This window comes from Electrona antarctica (genome assembly GCF_951216825.1).
Source record: "Electrona antarctica genome assembly, chromosome: 23".
Taxonomy (NCBI): domain Eukaryota; kingdom Metazoa; phylum Chordata; class Actinopteri; order Myctophiformes; family Myctophidae; genus Electrona; species Electrona antarctica.
The window spans coordinates 22,558,502-22,575,217 of NC_136804.1; the positions used below are offsets into that span (position 1 = coordinate 22,558,502).

Sequence of the window (16,716 nt, forward strand, 5' to 3'; positions counted from 1 at the left end):
CAGGGCAGAAAAAAAAAAAAAAACAGAGTAAAGGGTCCCTGCACACTGCTGCATTTTCCGAAAAACGCGTCCAGTCTGCAAGGACCTTTAATGTTTCAGAGGTGTTCAAATGGAGTGGCTTCGTCCAAATGTTGGGGGGGGGGGGGGGGGGGGGGGGGGGGTGGTGGTGGTTGTGGCCTATTCCATTCCATTCTATTCCAGTCCAGAATGTCCAACCTGCTGGAGGTGGTGGTGGGAGGGGGGAGGGGGGGGGGGCTGGGCTTGGGGTATTGTATTATCTGCTCACAGTGGACGTGCCTGAGCGCAGGGTACTGGGCAGCTTGTCTGATCCGGGGATCTTCCAGGGTCCCGGGGAGAGGGGGGTTTTCCTGCCACCGCCGCTGGTGCCCTTGTTGTTGTTAGGGTGGTTGGGACGGCTCTCCCCCGGGGGGCCCCTGTCCACCAGGTCCCTGCAGGGCCTGGGTTTGCCCGTTTGCTCCGACTGCCCCCGGTTGTCATCATTGCCACCGTTGTCGTTGGTGTGCGTGGTGGACCCCCCGGAGCCTCCGAGGGACTGGGTGTTTGTGGTTCCTATCTTCCCGCCGGAGGAGGCGCTTCTCTCCGCGGCTACTTTCCGATCCTTAGACCTCCCCCTGCTGGAGCCACCGGACGGTTTGGCGTCCCCGAACCGTTCGTCGCCTCTGCCCCCGTCCCCCCCCCTCCTCCTCCTCCTCCTCCTCGGGCGTGACCCGCTGCCCCCTGTGGTGCGCCCCGCTGCTGCCCTTGTTGCGGGCGGACCTGCCACCCTCTTTCCTGGCGGCTCTGCCGCTCCCCGTGGGTACGGCGGCCGGCCCTCTCTTCCCCTGGCCGATGCCATATTCTGGATCGAGCGGCCCCTCCTCGGCCCTCCTCGGGGGGCTCCGGGAGGCGCGCTCTGTCCGGCTCTCTCCTCGCACCGCCGGGACCTCCGGGGGCGACAGGCGAGCCAGGTCGGGGGTCAGCAGGGTCAGATGAGATGAGGGCGATGGCGTCATGGACAGGCCGTCGACGAGAGGAGCTACTTCCGACAGGCCTGGGGAGGCTGCAGGCCGAGCGTCCCATGGGGCGGCATTGTCTGGGGGACGCGAGCACACATGCGTGAGTGCAGTGCACGAGCATGCACGCACGCACGCACGCACACACACACACACACAGTTGAAAAAGACAAAGTAAGTAACACATAAATGCACACCAAGGCTTCTCCATCGACTCACACATTCTCATAGGCATGCACACACACGCGCACGCACACGCACGCACGCACACAGTCGTAAAGTAGAAATCACAGCACTACAAGCTATACTTCCTGTCATGTCACAGGGCAACTCCACTTCTAGACAACATCAGTCTATACCTCCCCTGGCTCCCTGTAAATCCCAGGCCACAACGTTGGCGGAAAATCGAAAAAAACAGGTTTAATGAAATGGAATGATGTGACCAATAAGACGGTGCTTTAGTTCAAGTGAGAACCTATGGGCCCCCGAAATTCCTCTCTCTCCCTCTCTCTCTCTAGCTTTAAGCACTCAGTATCCGCCACAGTGACTCTAAAAGGTGTTTCTTCAGAACCGTCCACTCTAACAGCATGTTAGCCGCTGTCTCTGCACCAGCGAGCAGTGCTGTGAAGTATCCAAGTAGAGTACCTCATCACAATGTTGATGTATTTGCACTCTACGTCTACGACGTGAGTATTTCCAATTTCCAATACTGTTAGTTCTACTCCACTACATCTCGGATCCATCTCGGACAATGCATCGCGATGTGACGCATTGTGAGCTTTATAGAGCTGCTATTTTCAAAATATTTCAATACATTTTAGGCATTTGAAAACAGGTGAAAAGCGACATTGTGCATAATGAGTACTTTCTACATTTGGTACTTTTGCTATAAATTGATACCAATACTTTTACTCAAGTCAATTTTGAATTCCAGACTTTTACTTGTAATAGAGTAGTTCTACATTGCAGTATCGATACTATTACTTAAGTAAGAAAATGTGAGTACTTTTTCAAACCACTGTTTCTTCTCTCATGGCCTGTTAGCCTCTGTTTTTCTGCACCAGTGAGCCATATGCTCCCTGAGCCATCATTCATTCTCACTGGGCTAGGCAGGGGGCAGAGGCTAGGCTAGCTGCTCCCTGAGCTAGGATAGGCTTGCTGCACTAGTGGCTATACACCATGAGGCACAATTATAAAATGAAAACACCCTCACGCCAGAATTGAAGTATATTGTTGCTGTTGGGCAGAAACCTTGTATTTCCATATTTCTTCTTTTTATGTTTTTCTTTTTTATATATAAATATTACTAGCCTGGCCCAGCCAGTGTGCTTTCTGGTATAGAGGGGCGGGTAGCGCATGGAGCAAGCACTGGATAATCACCGATCCGAGTGAAATTAAGTCTGTGGATTATATTAGTATTATTATATATTGTATTATATTAGTCTGTGGATTATATTGAACAAATATATTCCAGTATTCCAATATAACCAATATATTATATTGGACCAAAAGTAACCCTTGGATTCGTTGGAACACATGGTTCATTTTCCATTTCCTGAACAGAAACCCGACAACAGCCACAATATCTGGACAAGAGCTGGACAAAGTACCTGGTGGAGAGGCACGCTGGCTCATCATAGTCTGTTGTCATCCCTCGCTGTGACAAAAGCTTGTGTAATATCCACTGTGTGTGTGTGTGTCACACCTATCACTGTCAGCTCACATACTCTACATATGAACTACAGTATGCATGCACACACACACACACACACACACACACACACACACACACACACACACACACACACACACACACACACACACACACACACACACACACACACACACACACACACACACACACACACACACACGCAGAAAATCTGTATGCTTTTAAAACCGGGAACGCATCTGATCTGCAAGCTCACAGCGTGTCACTTTCACGGTGCGCTGCGAGCTTGTACATCTGATCATTTTTCGAAACTTCTTCAATGTGTGTGAGAAGTACTAGTTTAATCGTACTATATAATCGGTCTCAAGTCTCAACGGGTTGAAAACAAAATCATATTTCTTTCTTTTTGGGGGAACTAAACTATTCTTTAACACAACAAAAGTAAACATTCGTCTCCTTTTGACACGTGCACGTTTGGAATGGCCACTGATGGACACTCTCTCTACGCGTGCTTTGTTGGCAAATTGCAAATTAACTACCCGGCCGAGGTTGTAAAACAATGAGTAAAAGCCCACACAAAACGCAGATGTTAAAACGCGGCCTATTCTACTTTGGGATTTACTGCAGCGTGGCCCAGAAGAGAACAAGAGAAAACGCACAGGTGATTTAGTACAGCGTCTGCTGCTCTGCTGCATGGAGCTGACCAGAGTAATGGGCCCTGCGTGTGGATCTCACAAGCTTTATGTTCCCCTCAAGGCAGGCTATAGAAAACCCTCCCTCCCTCCAACACAGTGGAGGAGTTAAATCTCCGTCACAAACGGAGCTGGCCAAGATAAGACGAGGCTGAACAACAAGACGACGTGGAAACCATGCATTACATCGCTCAGGTGTGTAAAGCCTGGAGGGTCTCCCTTTACCCACTATACCGACTCCCATCGCTCAGGTGTGTAAAGCCTGGAGGGTCTCCCTTTACCCACTATACCGACTCCCATCGCTCAGGTGTGTAAAGCCTGGAGGGTCTCCCTTTACCCACTAAACCGACTCCCATCGCTCAGGTGTGTAAAGCCTGGAGGGTCTCCCTTTATCGCTCAGGTGTGTAAAGCCTGGAGGGTCTCCCTTTACCCACTATACCGACTCCCATCGCTCAGGTGTGTAAAGCCTGGAGGGTCTCCCTTTACCCACTATACCGACTCCCATCGCTCAGGTGTGTAAAGCCTGGAGGGTCTCCCTTTACCCACTATACCGACTCCCATCGCTCAGGTGTGTAAAGCCTGGAGGGTCTCCCTTTACCCACTATACCGACTCCCATCGCTCAGGTGTGTAAAGCCTGGAGGGTCTCCCTTTACCCACTATACCGACTCCCATCGCTCAGGTGTGTAAAGCCTGGAGGGTCTCCCTTTACCCACTAAACCGACTCCCATCGCTCAGGTGTGTAAAGCCTGGAGGGTCTCCCTTTACCCACTATACCGACTCCCATCGCTCAGGTGTGTAAAGCCTGGAGGGTCTCCCTTTACCCACTAAACCTGCATTACATCGCTCAGGTGTGTAAAGCCTGGAGGGTCTCCCTTTACCCACTATACCGACTCCCATCGCTCAGGTGTGTAAAGCCTGGAGGGTCTCCCTTTACCCACTATACCGACTCCCACTCGCTGCCGATGGCTGAGGAATGGATTTCACTCGGGGCACTGACTGCACTGCATGCTCTCTCTTCCACTGGTCTATACAGTAACTAAGTACATTTACTTAAGTACTGTACTTAAAGCGTAAGACTAGATTTGGGTTGTGTAGGTACCTTGCCATGATGTAACTCCAAATGTGGACAAGAAAAAAAAAAGTTCCAGTGATTAGAAATTGATAATTGAAAATATGCCCCTCATTGACTTACATTGTACGTTAAAACGGCTCTCAAAGTCACTCTTTTAGTACGTAAACAAACATACACAAAGTTGATTCAGACGATATTATAGAGCATCACCAAAACTCATGTGGTTTTATTTTTCCATAAAAATGTTAACTTCCTGTTGATTTTACTATTTGAAGATCTGGATCCACACCTGCTCTCTGTTCACTCCGAGGGCCATGGGAGTGGATAACACACTGAAGCTTTATCACCCGAGGCCTCACACAAGTAAACATGCGGCCTCAAAAGGGGCCGCTCGTGGATCGCTTGGATTTCACAGCGTAAATAAACTGCCGTGATATTATTTACGATTCATTTCCCCGACCGGGCGATTCGGATTGCACGTTCATATTGCATCACTGCTTCTGTGTGCGCAGACTGAGTAGCGGAGTGACAAAACAGATACACGGAACGCAGCGAAGCAGGCTGGAACCCAAGCAAATCGAGATCCCAGAGATATAAAATAATCGTATAAAATGGGGGTCGGTGTCCTAATGCCACGGTTCTCAAAGTGGATGGTTTTCAAAGTTAATTGATTCTTTTTTTCCTGTTTTTTTTAATGCTGTATCATTACAATTATGTTTAGTGTGCTGTCAGGTTTTGCACACAATCGATTTGACTCTTGGCACATGATTCATATTGTAGTAGTGGTATTGATTGAAAAGCTTTTAATACATATACGGTAGTTCCAAATGCATCTAAATGTACACATGTGGTTGTACAGTAAGTATGCTTATCGGTGTTATGGGGACGGTATTTGGAAAAATGTCTCCCCTCCAAGGGGGTACCTGAGCCAAAAAGGTGTGAGAACCTCTGCCCTAATGCATATCACACCGATGGTCCTATCTTGGGCACGCCTTACCCTTATCCCTAAACTTATTTTGCCATATTTTACTATCTTGAAAAACATTTTAAAATATCTCAACTAGCCAATCTACATCGACATGTTGTGAGCTTATAGATCGACTATTTGAACTATAAGGGGTAAAGGGGTGGCGCAAGATGGGAATGAAAAAAACGTTGGGAACCACTGTACGTGTCCTGGAGAACCACTGTACGTGTCCTGGAGAACCACTGTACGTGTCCTGGAGAACCACTGTACGTGTCCTGGAGAACCACTGTACGTGTCCTGGAGAACCACTGTACGTGTCCTGGAGAACCACTGTACGTGTCCTGGAGAACCACTGTACGTGTCCTGGAGAACCACTGTACGTGTCCTGGAGAACCACTGTACGTGTCCTGGAGAACCACTGTACGTGTCCTGGAGAACCACTGTACGTGTCCTGGAGAAGTAGTCACAGAAAAACACAGCGTTAAGGGCTTTACAGACGGGAAGTACACAGTGCCTGCAGGGTTGCACTGTCTGCTCTTTGATCAGCGGGGTTGCACTGTCTGCTCTTGGATCAGTGGGGTCGCACTGTCTGCTCTTGGATCAGTGGGGTTGCACTGTCTGCTCTTGGATCAGTGGGGACGCACTGTCTGCTCTTGGATCAGTGGGGTTGCACTGTCTGCTCTTGGATCAGTGGGGTTGCACTGTCTGCTCTTGGATCAGGGGGGTTGCACTGTCTGCTCTTGGATCAGTGGGGTTGCACTGTCTGCTCTTGGATCAGTGGGGTTGCACTGTCTGCTCTTGGATCAGTGGGGTCGCACTGTCTGCTCTTGGATCAGTGGGGTTGCACTGTCTGCTCTTGGATCAGTGGGGTTGCACTGTCTGCTCTTGGATCAGTGGATCAGTCTACTCTTGGTAAAACACAGAAGGACAATGGCTCTGCCAGTAAACGGAAGGCAATCTACGTCTGCTTCAGTGGTGTCAAGTCAGACACCACTCAGAGAGTGGACTATAGAAAAGTGGACAACAATCCAGCTGTTGTCGCGGGTGGGCGTGTGCGTGAAATGAGCAAAAATGCCGATATTGCGGCCTACCTGGCCACTTTCCTCTAATAATAGGCACACAATTCGCTTCCCGCGTGAAAAGCCCTTCGACACTCCACAGCACATCACATCACAGCACCACAACACGGCACGGCAACACCAAGGTTAAGAGCGGTAGAGAGAAAGGAAACATTCCGATGGTCACAAACCGTGTCTTTAGAGTGGCCCATTAGGTAGAAATAGGGGGCGCCATGCTTGTCACTTTTCATGCACATGGAGAGACTGGAAGATGCCATTCCTATAGAAGGGGAAGTAACAGCCTAGACCGATCATTAGGGTTAGAGACCATTGAAATGGAACAGACACACAGTCACACTACTGCCGTTATTTTAGTCAAGACAGAAGAAGAGATCGAAAACGAGAGAAATACAGGAGAAATATTATTAATGCACAGAGGATATAGCATTGAATGAAGACGCATGCCTGAGAAATTAGCCCTTCGCTAAGTCCCTCCCCAACCCGTCCTCGTCCAATAGGCACATTAGCAACCGTAACTAAGAGAGGAGACATGGCAAGCTTTCCTTCTCACCCATTGAGATGCATGTAATATGACGGGGATTTCTCCATATAAATAATCGATCATTTCTGTAGCAAGAGCTTCAGAATGTCTTCTAAATCTAGTCAACCAGGCCTGCAGTAGGCTATGCAATGGACAAATGTGCAAGACTATATTTCAATATACTAGAAATACGAGGACATGTTAGAGGGAGAAACAGTATCCAACTCGCTCAACTTTAACGACCGTCCGCCGAGTTTTCATTTAATGCACGGTAAGACTACGGTGATTAGTGTTATTGCTATCACCTGGGTGGCTCAATCGTGTAACTTTCCCGACGTTAAGCTGTGTACAGTTGGGTGCCACCGATTTGGCCCTTATTATTTGACCCATTTAGGCCTGACCTCAAAATTTTTAAAAATCCTTCTAAATCCTTTTCAAAAATAGCAGACCTACAAGCTCGTAGCGCGCCACTCGGTGGCGCTCTATGAGCTTGTAGATCTGCTATTTTTCAATAGCTAAATTATAACATAATGTTTAAAACACCAAAAGGGGTTCCCGCCCAAAATGGGTTAACTGTCCTTTTGCGCAGATCACGCAAACCTGAGCAAAAAGAAAAGGACAATATCGATGGCCTCCAACTGTATGTGTTCAACAATACAGCCATGCAAAAAATAACATTGGCAGCTATGAGGTGACCTTCCTTAGCAACGGTTGCTAAACTATTTGGATTGGCATTGGACAATCACTTTTGGAGTGGGGTTTAGCAAAGGGCTAATAGTAAACAGAATTGTTACGAAGAGCTACAGTGACTGTAAGTTAGACAGTGAAAAGAATAAAGCAGTACGACCAAAAGCTTAAAAGGTAAAATGATGGCCCTGGAGACAGACAGAGAGAGTGAATAGGGCCAGCAGGGACATTGCGGTGATGCTTACCGTACTCTGGGACCTGTCCGCTGCCCCTCTTGAGGAGCAGGCGGACCCGCCGCCCCCCGGACTTGATCAGCTCGATGGCCCTGGCGTGGGTCATGTCTCTGGTGCTTTCTCCGTTGATCTCGATGATTTGGTCCCCGACCTGAAGGACATCATTGGGGAAGGTGAAGTGAGCAGCAGTGGTGGTGGGAAAAAGCACTAGTATGTTTCTTTGCTTAACCCATTTTGGGCGGGAACCCCTTTTGGTGTTAGCATTATGATATGCTTTAGCTACTGAAAAATAGCAGATCTACCGAGTGGCGCGCTACGAGCTTGTAGGACTGACATAGAAACATAGCATAACATAGTCAAAATGGGTTAAGTGAAAACGTATCAAAGTAGAAGTGCCCTATCTGAAATGCAATTGAGTAAAAGTACAAAAGTATCCGTCGGCATCCAAATATACTTGAAGTACCAAAAGTAAAAGTACTCATTGTGAGGTACCATACTGTATGTCCCATTTCACAAGTTCAAAATGTATGAAATATCTTTTGAAAATAGCCGATCTACCAGCTCACAGCAATATACGTAGGGGCGCTAGGGTTCAAGTGGTTAACCGAATCCATGCCACCATGGAGTCAGAGCCGAAATAATGCACAAAAAAGGCTGCAAAGAAGACCCGTGAATTGGCCATTTTCGTGCCCCCAGCGTTAGAAACACTAATATGCTAAGCGGGAGGTCGGGATAATGTTTTATTAAGCTCCTAACATCGTCCCTCACCTCATATAAACTCAATCTGAGCCTCTAGCCGCTAACGATCACATGCGCGCGTGTGCACAGTTTTTGGATTTTGATGACGTCACACCATGGAAGCAGTGATGTAAATAGGTTTTCAATGTAATGGGTCCCGGGATGCACAGGTGGTCATTCAAATGAGTCCCAAAAAATTCTTATGAGTCCCAAAAAGAATCACACCTGTGTAAAGTGAGTGGTGCAACTCCGTGAGAGGGTTCGCGGGGGGGGGGGGGGGGGGGGGAGTTCCAGGGGGCCGGGCCGGTTCCGGCGTGCCGTGCCGTGTCCGAAACGTTGAGAAATGTTTTACCGTGTGGCGGTCCCTCTACTGTACCCTCTACTGTACTGTACTGTCACTGTAATGTATTGGCACCCCCCGAAAGCATCATATATACAGTTAATACGTGCGTGTGTGTTTGTGTGTGCGTTAGGTTGCGCACAGATGGTGAAAAACAACCATGCTATTTTTGTGCTCATACCCAGACACACACATAGCTCCGTAAGGGAGTGGTTGCACCACTCAAAAATAATAATAAAACTTTTTTTATAAAAAAATATATATATAAAAATATCAAATAGGCCTATACAGTATATCTTTTTATGTAGGGTAGTAGTATTAGCAAGCACAACTCAGTAAGAAATACTAATAGTGGGCAACAGTGGATTTAACATAGCTTAATATACCAACCAAAAGTTGCAGTTGCAATTATTGTACTTAGCCAAAATGCAAATAGGTTTGCCATTGTGGATGTAAAATAATTTATTTGGAAAAGTGGAACTTAGAAGTCACTTGAGTCCCTGTCTACAGAAAAGAATGGCAGCTGCAAAAAAGACAGATTCACAAGCTCTCAACGCGTCGCCTCAGAACCTGCAGATGCGCCTGTCTCTGCAGCGCCGTTTACAACGTGTTGAGAGCTTGTAGATCAACGTGAACGAACCCTGACACCAGCGCTGCAAAAACAAACGCGTTGAGAACCCGCAGATGCGCCCATCTCTGCAGCGCCGTTTGCAGCGCGTTGAGAGCTTGTAGATCTGTCTGTTTTTGCAGCGCTGGTGTCAGGATTCGTTCACGTTACAAGCGGACATGAAGTGAAGTTCAATCAGTGCGTTGAATCAGCAGCAGCAACAAGCTAATAGCCAACACCACCACCACCAGTCTGTTAGCATAGCTTGTTGCTAACGATTTGTCACTCCGTCTTTTTCTTTTCTCTCTTTTATTATTTTTCCCCCCGACTTCACGGGTCGCGCATTGGGTTGTGATGAGACCCGATGTTGCAGCCTGTGTGTGACCGAAAGAGTGCTAGACTTCCACGTAGAACAGTGTGTGACCGAAAGAGTGCTAGACTTCCACGTAGAACAGTGTGTGACCGAGAGAGTGCCATAGTCTTCAGTGCAGCCAGGATAAAGTTGCGTCCACAGGATGCAGAGGCTTTTGGTTTATTGCGTCCCATAACTATAAAGTGCGTTTTGGGACGCAAAACGCACCCTATTTACATCACTGTGGAAGCATGCGCTGCCTAGCGACAAGAAGCTAAACTACGGTAAAGAATAATAGTATTCATTCAGGATTAACACTCTTAACATTTATTGTGTTCTCGTGCTTGGCAAAGGAGAGTTTAATTCATATTCTCGAGATTTCTCGAGTTTGGCAATGATTGTGTTAAACACTATTGTGTTGCTGAAATGCATTCCACAAACAGCCATGAATCATCCACATTTTTCGTCCGCGGTCGAGATCATGGATTTCACAATGCCACGCCAGACTTTCCGGTCCTTCATTGCCATCCCCAGTTCCTTCTTACTGATGCTTGTGTCCCGACTCCCTAGCGACGACATCAGGGAACGACAGTGTTTTACCTCTGGTCTGCTTTGAGGCAGGACTCCGGAGAAGAAGGGAAGATATACATTAACGTCATTTTCAGCTCTGTAGCAGTGGCCGGCAAACTGTGTTCTTCTGGATCAGAAGAACACAGTGTTCAGAAGAAACACGGGGAAGGTTGGCGTATATTAGAGAAGTCGCTCTTCTAAGAGAGATTTTGTGCTCTCATTAGAAGGCGGGTGTAAGTGTCATCCAGCCGTTTCTCTAATTTCTTTGAAAGTGTCCATGTCTCGGAGCCATAGAGTCGATGGTCGTCCTAAATATTTTTACTTTGAACCTCTTACTAAGCTGGGATGACCATATTTTATGCATGTCATTGCTGGCTGACCAGGCCAATGAGGCCTTCCTAGTTTGAAAGTCCTTGAAAGTCCAGCCATGAATACGTTAATACAGCTGAAGAATATCAATTACAAACATGTTTAGGTGGGATCGCATCATTACATAGACTTCACAAACTGAATGCACAGAAACGCATCAGTTCAACAATGACAGACAGTTTTTGAACGTGACAAAAGGCAAGGTAATTATCTCTGCAGGTTTGAGGCATGGACGGCACATATTAAGTAGGTAATTAATAAGCCTCGTTAATGTCGATGACGATTCACAAGCATCAGTCAACGATTTACTGGCCTGTCTCAGCGGCTTCTGGGAACGCCAATAAGCATGCCTAACCACAAATAGGTGTCCGCTATAATTAATTTCAGCCTCAATTCAAAGATGTAATTTGGATGGTTTCCAAACTAAAGATTTGGAAGATAGATTTAATATCCAAGCAAAACAACACTACTAGGCGTATGTATAGTATGAAATACACTGACAAAGACAAAAAATAGGGACATTATTTTCGTCCTTAGATTTTAGTTAGTTTTGTAAACACACAAAGTTGGTTCAGTTAGTTATTGTTTTATTAATGTTTTTCATATATAGTTCTTATTATTTCGTTAGTTTTAGTTGCGACATTCTAAATACAAGCAGAGTTGCGCTTATAACCACGCCCCGCTTCTGTGGCCAACACGGAAGTGCCTCTCGCCTCAAACAACTGCGGACTAGACCTAAATATATGACTCTATGGACTAGACCGCGACGGAGGCAGGCCGTCTCAATGTGCCACTGCATGTGCAGTCTGTCTGTAATAGCCCATTGAAATTGAATCATTACAGTAAAGTGGGTGGGTGTAATATGAAATCATCAATTGTTTCTCTTCATTGTGCGTGCGTGCGTGCGTGCGTGCGTGCGTGCGTGCGTGCGTGCGTGCGTGCGTGCGTGCACGCTTGTGTGTACATGCTGCGGTGCTACGTCCTAAATAACTAATTGTTAGGCCAATTAGACCATTATAAAAACCTGATAAAAATAAATAACCCCCCTCCACGTCAGCCCCCCTTGTTATGAATACCTTCCCGCGCGCCTGTGACATACAGCCTATAACGACACAACCTTTTCCTTTCAATGTTACATTGAAAGGAAGAGAGAGAGAGGCCGAATGTGCCGACCAATTACGCCAGCAAATGGAGAAATCCGCTGCTAACGGCTGGTGTAATTTGAAAGTGTGGAGATAGAAGCAGAGTTTGTGGTCTGTGTGTGTGCGTGTGTGCGTGCGTGCGTGCGTGCACATGTGTGTGATTAGGTGTCATCACTGTGGTCTGAAGGAGAGGTGGAAGGGGACATGGTGCACTCATTAATCCGTGCCTCCTGACAGCATACGAGAGCACGAGTGCGAAGGATAGTGGAAATGGAGGGCCAAGTGGACATTATAGTGGACTGCACACAATGAGGAATGTGCGGATGGTGGAAATTGGGTTGACCTTGGGCTGCCTCATTTTGCAGACGATAATCACGTGCTTTCTGAGCATTTATACAGAAAGACGTTCTGAGTCAGACGGTTTAAGAGGATGAGTTTCGCTGTGTGCGCTAGGGGGTTGTTCTCTCCTCCGCGTCATCACTGCCCATACCCGAGGCGGGGTTGGCGAAAGGGCCTTTCTGTGTGGAGTTTGCATGTTCTCCCCGTGTCCCCTAGGCCCTAGGGTAGGTACCCTCAGAAAAAACGGTTAGTCCCAATACTTGATTCTGATTGGCTGGGTACCGTCACGTGACCGTTGTAAATCTCACCGACAATCCACACCTTCAATCACTTTTTGGATATTCTTTCACATCGAACATTTTTAACTCAAATATTTGCTTCTGGGGGGAATTCCCTGGAACAAAATATTTAATATGGGGGTGGTCTGCGACCATGTATATCATTCTGGGGATCCTTGACATGAATTCAAATACACCCGCACGCACTGTGTATCTGCTCGGTACAAGAGTTTTATCTTTTAATAAGGCAACGTTTCGGTCCCTTTCTGAGCAGTGCGCCTAGAAATCAGGCGTACGCACCTGTGCATACGCCTGATTTCTAGGTCTGCGAAAGCTTTTTCCTACAGGGGATCCTTGACATGAAATAGTATGAGAACCACTAACATAGAAACATACGTTTTTAGGATTTAGAAGACACTTGTAGAATTAGTTAGGTAAAGTTAGCTTAAGTTGTGGCAAATCTGGGAAAGAAATGCTTACCACTAGCTTTCTTCACAGATGTGTTCATAAAGGTGTCTACAATCACATATAAATTTGTTCCAACCCAACTCCCTTGGGAAACTTTGTGACAGCTGCTGTACCATTATCAACCAATATAAGGCAAAAAAAATCCAAATTTCATTATACTTTAAGTAGCATGTGACATGTCAAAATTTGTCATGATGCTGAATTCATTCCAAGCATTAGTTTTGCACGGAAATACTCCTTGGGCTAAATTCGGGCCATAGCCACTTGCCCAAATGTGCCCAAATGTGCTGACCTCATCACATTTGTGATGATGGCTATGGGCATTTTTAGGCAAAGGAGTGTTTTTTGTGCAAAACTAATGCTTGCAATGGATTCAGCATCATGAAAACCCCCTAGTTTGACATGTCACATGCTACTTAAAGTATAATGAAATTTGGAATGTTTTGCCTTATATTGGTTGATAATGGTACCCCAACTTTAAGCAGCTGCCACAAAGTTTCCCAAGGGAGTTGGGTTGGAACAAATTTTTCTGTGATAGTAGACATGTTTATGAACACATCTGTGAAGAAAGCTAGTGGTAAGCATTTTTTTCCCAGATTTGCCACAATTTAAGGTAACTGTATCTAACTAAATCAGGTCTTAACAGGTTAAAAACCTGATTGGATTGCAGTCTGTTCACAGTAGCTGAAGGACAAAAAACATCTCTGTCTTTCATAAAGCACTTTATGAAGGAATGAGAGATTGAGATTCTAAATGTCATCGTTTGCCATTAGACGTTGTTAACCGCTATTAGTTGCTGAGTGCATTGCAAGGTCACACAGTTGTCGAATGCTTTTAACGACACTGTTTGCACTCCTCCTAAAGAGCTCTTTGCATACTAAACAACCTTTTGGATCAAGGCCTTTTAACCCAGTCTGGACGGGAACCCGGTGTTTTAACTAAGCATTATGTTATACTTTAGCTATTGAAAAATAGCAGATCTACAAGCTCATGTAGATCTGAACTTGTAGGTCTGCTATTTTTGAAAAATCGTAAAAATGTGGCACAAATCTTTGAATATATATTCTTTCAGAGCGAAAGTTTTTTTTATTTCGACGTCAGGCCTAAATGGGTTAAAGTGCCCACTACTACTCTTTTAGACTTCTGCCTCATGAGACGCTGAGATTCATAACCTATTCAAGAAGTACATTCTTGAAGGGAGCTGTTTTTACTGAACCAGCAGCACTGAGTATGGCGTTGCTACCAACGGCGGTGACAGGCTTTAAAATTATTTATAGAAAAGAAGAAGAAGAAGAAATACCCCCCGGTTTATTAGGTTGCTTGAATTCAATTATGCTTCTACGGTACTTAACTGGTGTCAAAACCCATACTGTAATTAGGGCCAGGGTCGCGTTTGCGGGGAGAAATCAACACTGGCTTCCTGTCAAGTTCCGCATAGCCTCGGAAACCCAGACGTTTTTATTTCCAGGGAGAAAAAGAAAGTCTGGGTCCGAGTCCACTTCAATTCGGCATAGAGTAGCGCAAACATCTCTCACTCTCTGCTGATTTCTGATCGTCTGCACCTTTGTTAAATTGACACACACACGCACACATGTACACACACACGCTCCTCTCTCTCTCTGTCGCTCTAAGTAATTAGTCTCATGTCGCGCAGCTGCGCATAGTTTCTCCCGGCGGATCCTGCCGGGAGCTGCCTATGCCATAAAAAGCATAGGTGAGTTCCAGGCTAAGTTCCGCATCAATTACAAACTCCTCCTTCTCACCTACAAATGTCGAAACACAGTACCTCTGAGGCCTCCTCCATAAACCTCCTGTGACACGGAACCTGCGGTCCACAAACTTGGACCTCCTCTCGGTACCAAAAACAGACGGGCGAACCTTCTCAGGCGTATGGCATACAGTTGTTTGTTGTTTTGTTTTCTGTTTGTCTGTGTGTGCGCGCGCGTGCGAGAGAGAGAGAGAGAGAGAGAGAGAGAGAGAGAGAGAGAGAGAGAGACCGTTTGGAACAGTGGAGGGTGAGAGAGGGCTTCAGAACTGGAGGTCTGAAAAAAATCATTAACATGGTGAATCACATCTTGATGATGTCATCAAGATGTGATTCACCATGTTTTTCAGACCTCCAGTTCTAGGAAACACAGAATGGGGGACTTTAATTTTTTTTTTTTCTCCACACCTCTAAGGTATATTAATGACATTGTAAAATGTTGAAAATGAGTGGAATGCCCCTTTAATGTGTCATTGTAGAGTGTATGTGATTTCTTTGTATAGTCTATTTTAGTTGTCATATCTGTCCTGTGCAATTTATGATTACGAAGCCTAAAAGGCAAACAGAAATACAAATTGTAACGTTCCAATGTTCAATGCAAAAAAAAAACACACAATTAAATCGTTAATCGCAATTATTTGTGACAATTAATCATCAACTTAAATGTGTAGTCGTGAGATTCGTGACAGCCAGGCCTATAGAGCGCCGAAGTCCTGACGTCACTCTCTCATCCTTTGGTTCTGCCTGATTCACGGAAGTCATTTCTCTATGGAGAATAACATGGGGTCATCTTAAAATCGTCTCATATAAGCATTGTGGTCCGAAAATACTGTCTCTGCGTTATTGTCGAGGAGGTGTCTCTGTATCGTTTATGACAGTCAGTCATTCATATTTTACAGTCTGTTTCTAGCGAAAATATAACTTGGCAGCAGTAACAATAGCGTTTTCTCTCAGCCAGTTGATTCTTCATATCCATATGAGTGAAACGGCCGGGATGACATGTTTATTTTTCAAACAGTTCTTATGAGGCGTTCTAACACCCTCTACCGATATTGACGTCAGACTTCAGTGCTCAGACGTGCTGCAGTATAATAGCTGCAGTCTGTCTCAAGGCTGTGTGATAAAGGCTGTGACTAACAGTGTAAAGCTAAGGCACTGTACGCACACATTGCTAATGGACTTGGAGGAGAAGACTATTCCAATTGCCCAAAATGCCAGTGTCTGGTACACTCACTGGCATGACCAAATGAATTGTGCAACCAAGCAAACCTGAAAATGTGCTTTATATTGACCGTGCAAAGTAATCAGCTATTATTTACAGAATGTTTTGTCGTTTGGACTCATGGCCCTATCTTGGGCGTGCCTTACCTATTTTATACAGAAAACAAAAGTCATGTCATCATCACCATCATCCTTGTGCCCCGCTGCCCGACCGGCGCGAATCAGGCTGCCACTGCAGTCTGCGTGCTGCACGGCGTAAGGTTTTTCTTTCGCTAACTCTCATTCCATTAAAAAGGAAATGAAAAACATATATATAGGCTAATAGTCTACCTCTACCTGTCCTGTCCACTATTAATCGAATATAGTGTCACTGTTGTTTCAGCCACACACAAACACAAGAATAGAGAGGTCAGATGCGGAGAAAAAAACCCCTCAGAGAGACACAGAGTCATTTCACTAGTTACACCCAGAGAACAGCACTCATCGTGGGCAAGCTGATCCCCCATGAGTCCGCTGGCTGGAACAGCCTGGTTGTGATGGACACGCCCCCAAGCCAGTACAAGCTCTGTTTCCGTATCGATACGAAGAAAA

The 16,716-nt window shown here is 46.0% G+C and overlaps 1 protein-coding gene across 2 annotated transcripts in view; it reads right to left on the reverse strand.

Annotated features, from left to right (window-relative positions):
• Positions 1–492: 492 nt before the first annotated feature.
• The window catches only part of magi2a (membrane associated guanylate kinase, WW and PDZ domain containing 2a), a 282,751-nt gene continuing 266,527 nt past the window's right edge, over positions 493–16,716 (reverse strand). For both annotated transcript variants that reach the window (XM_079494001.1, XM_079494000.1), the window contains 2 exons: positions 7,949–8,087; positions 493–1,093 (listed from right to left, as the gene is read on the reverse strand). In XM_079494001.1, the coding sequence (XP_079350127.1) occupies positions 621–1,093; positions 7,949–8,087 (612 nt within the window). In that variant the 3' untranslated portion in view covers positions 493–620. The remainder of the gene's footprint in view (positions 1,094–7,948; positions 8,088–16,716) is intronic.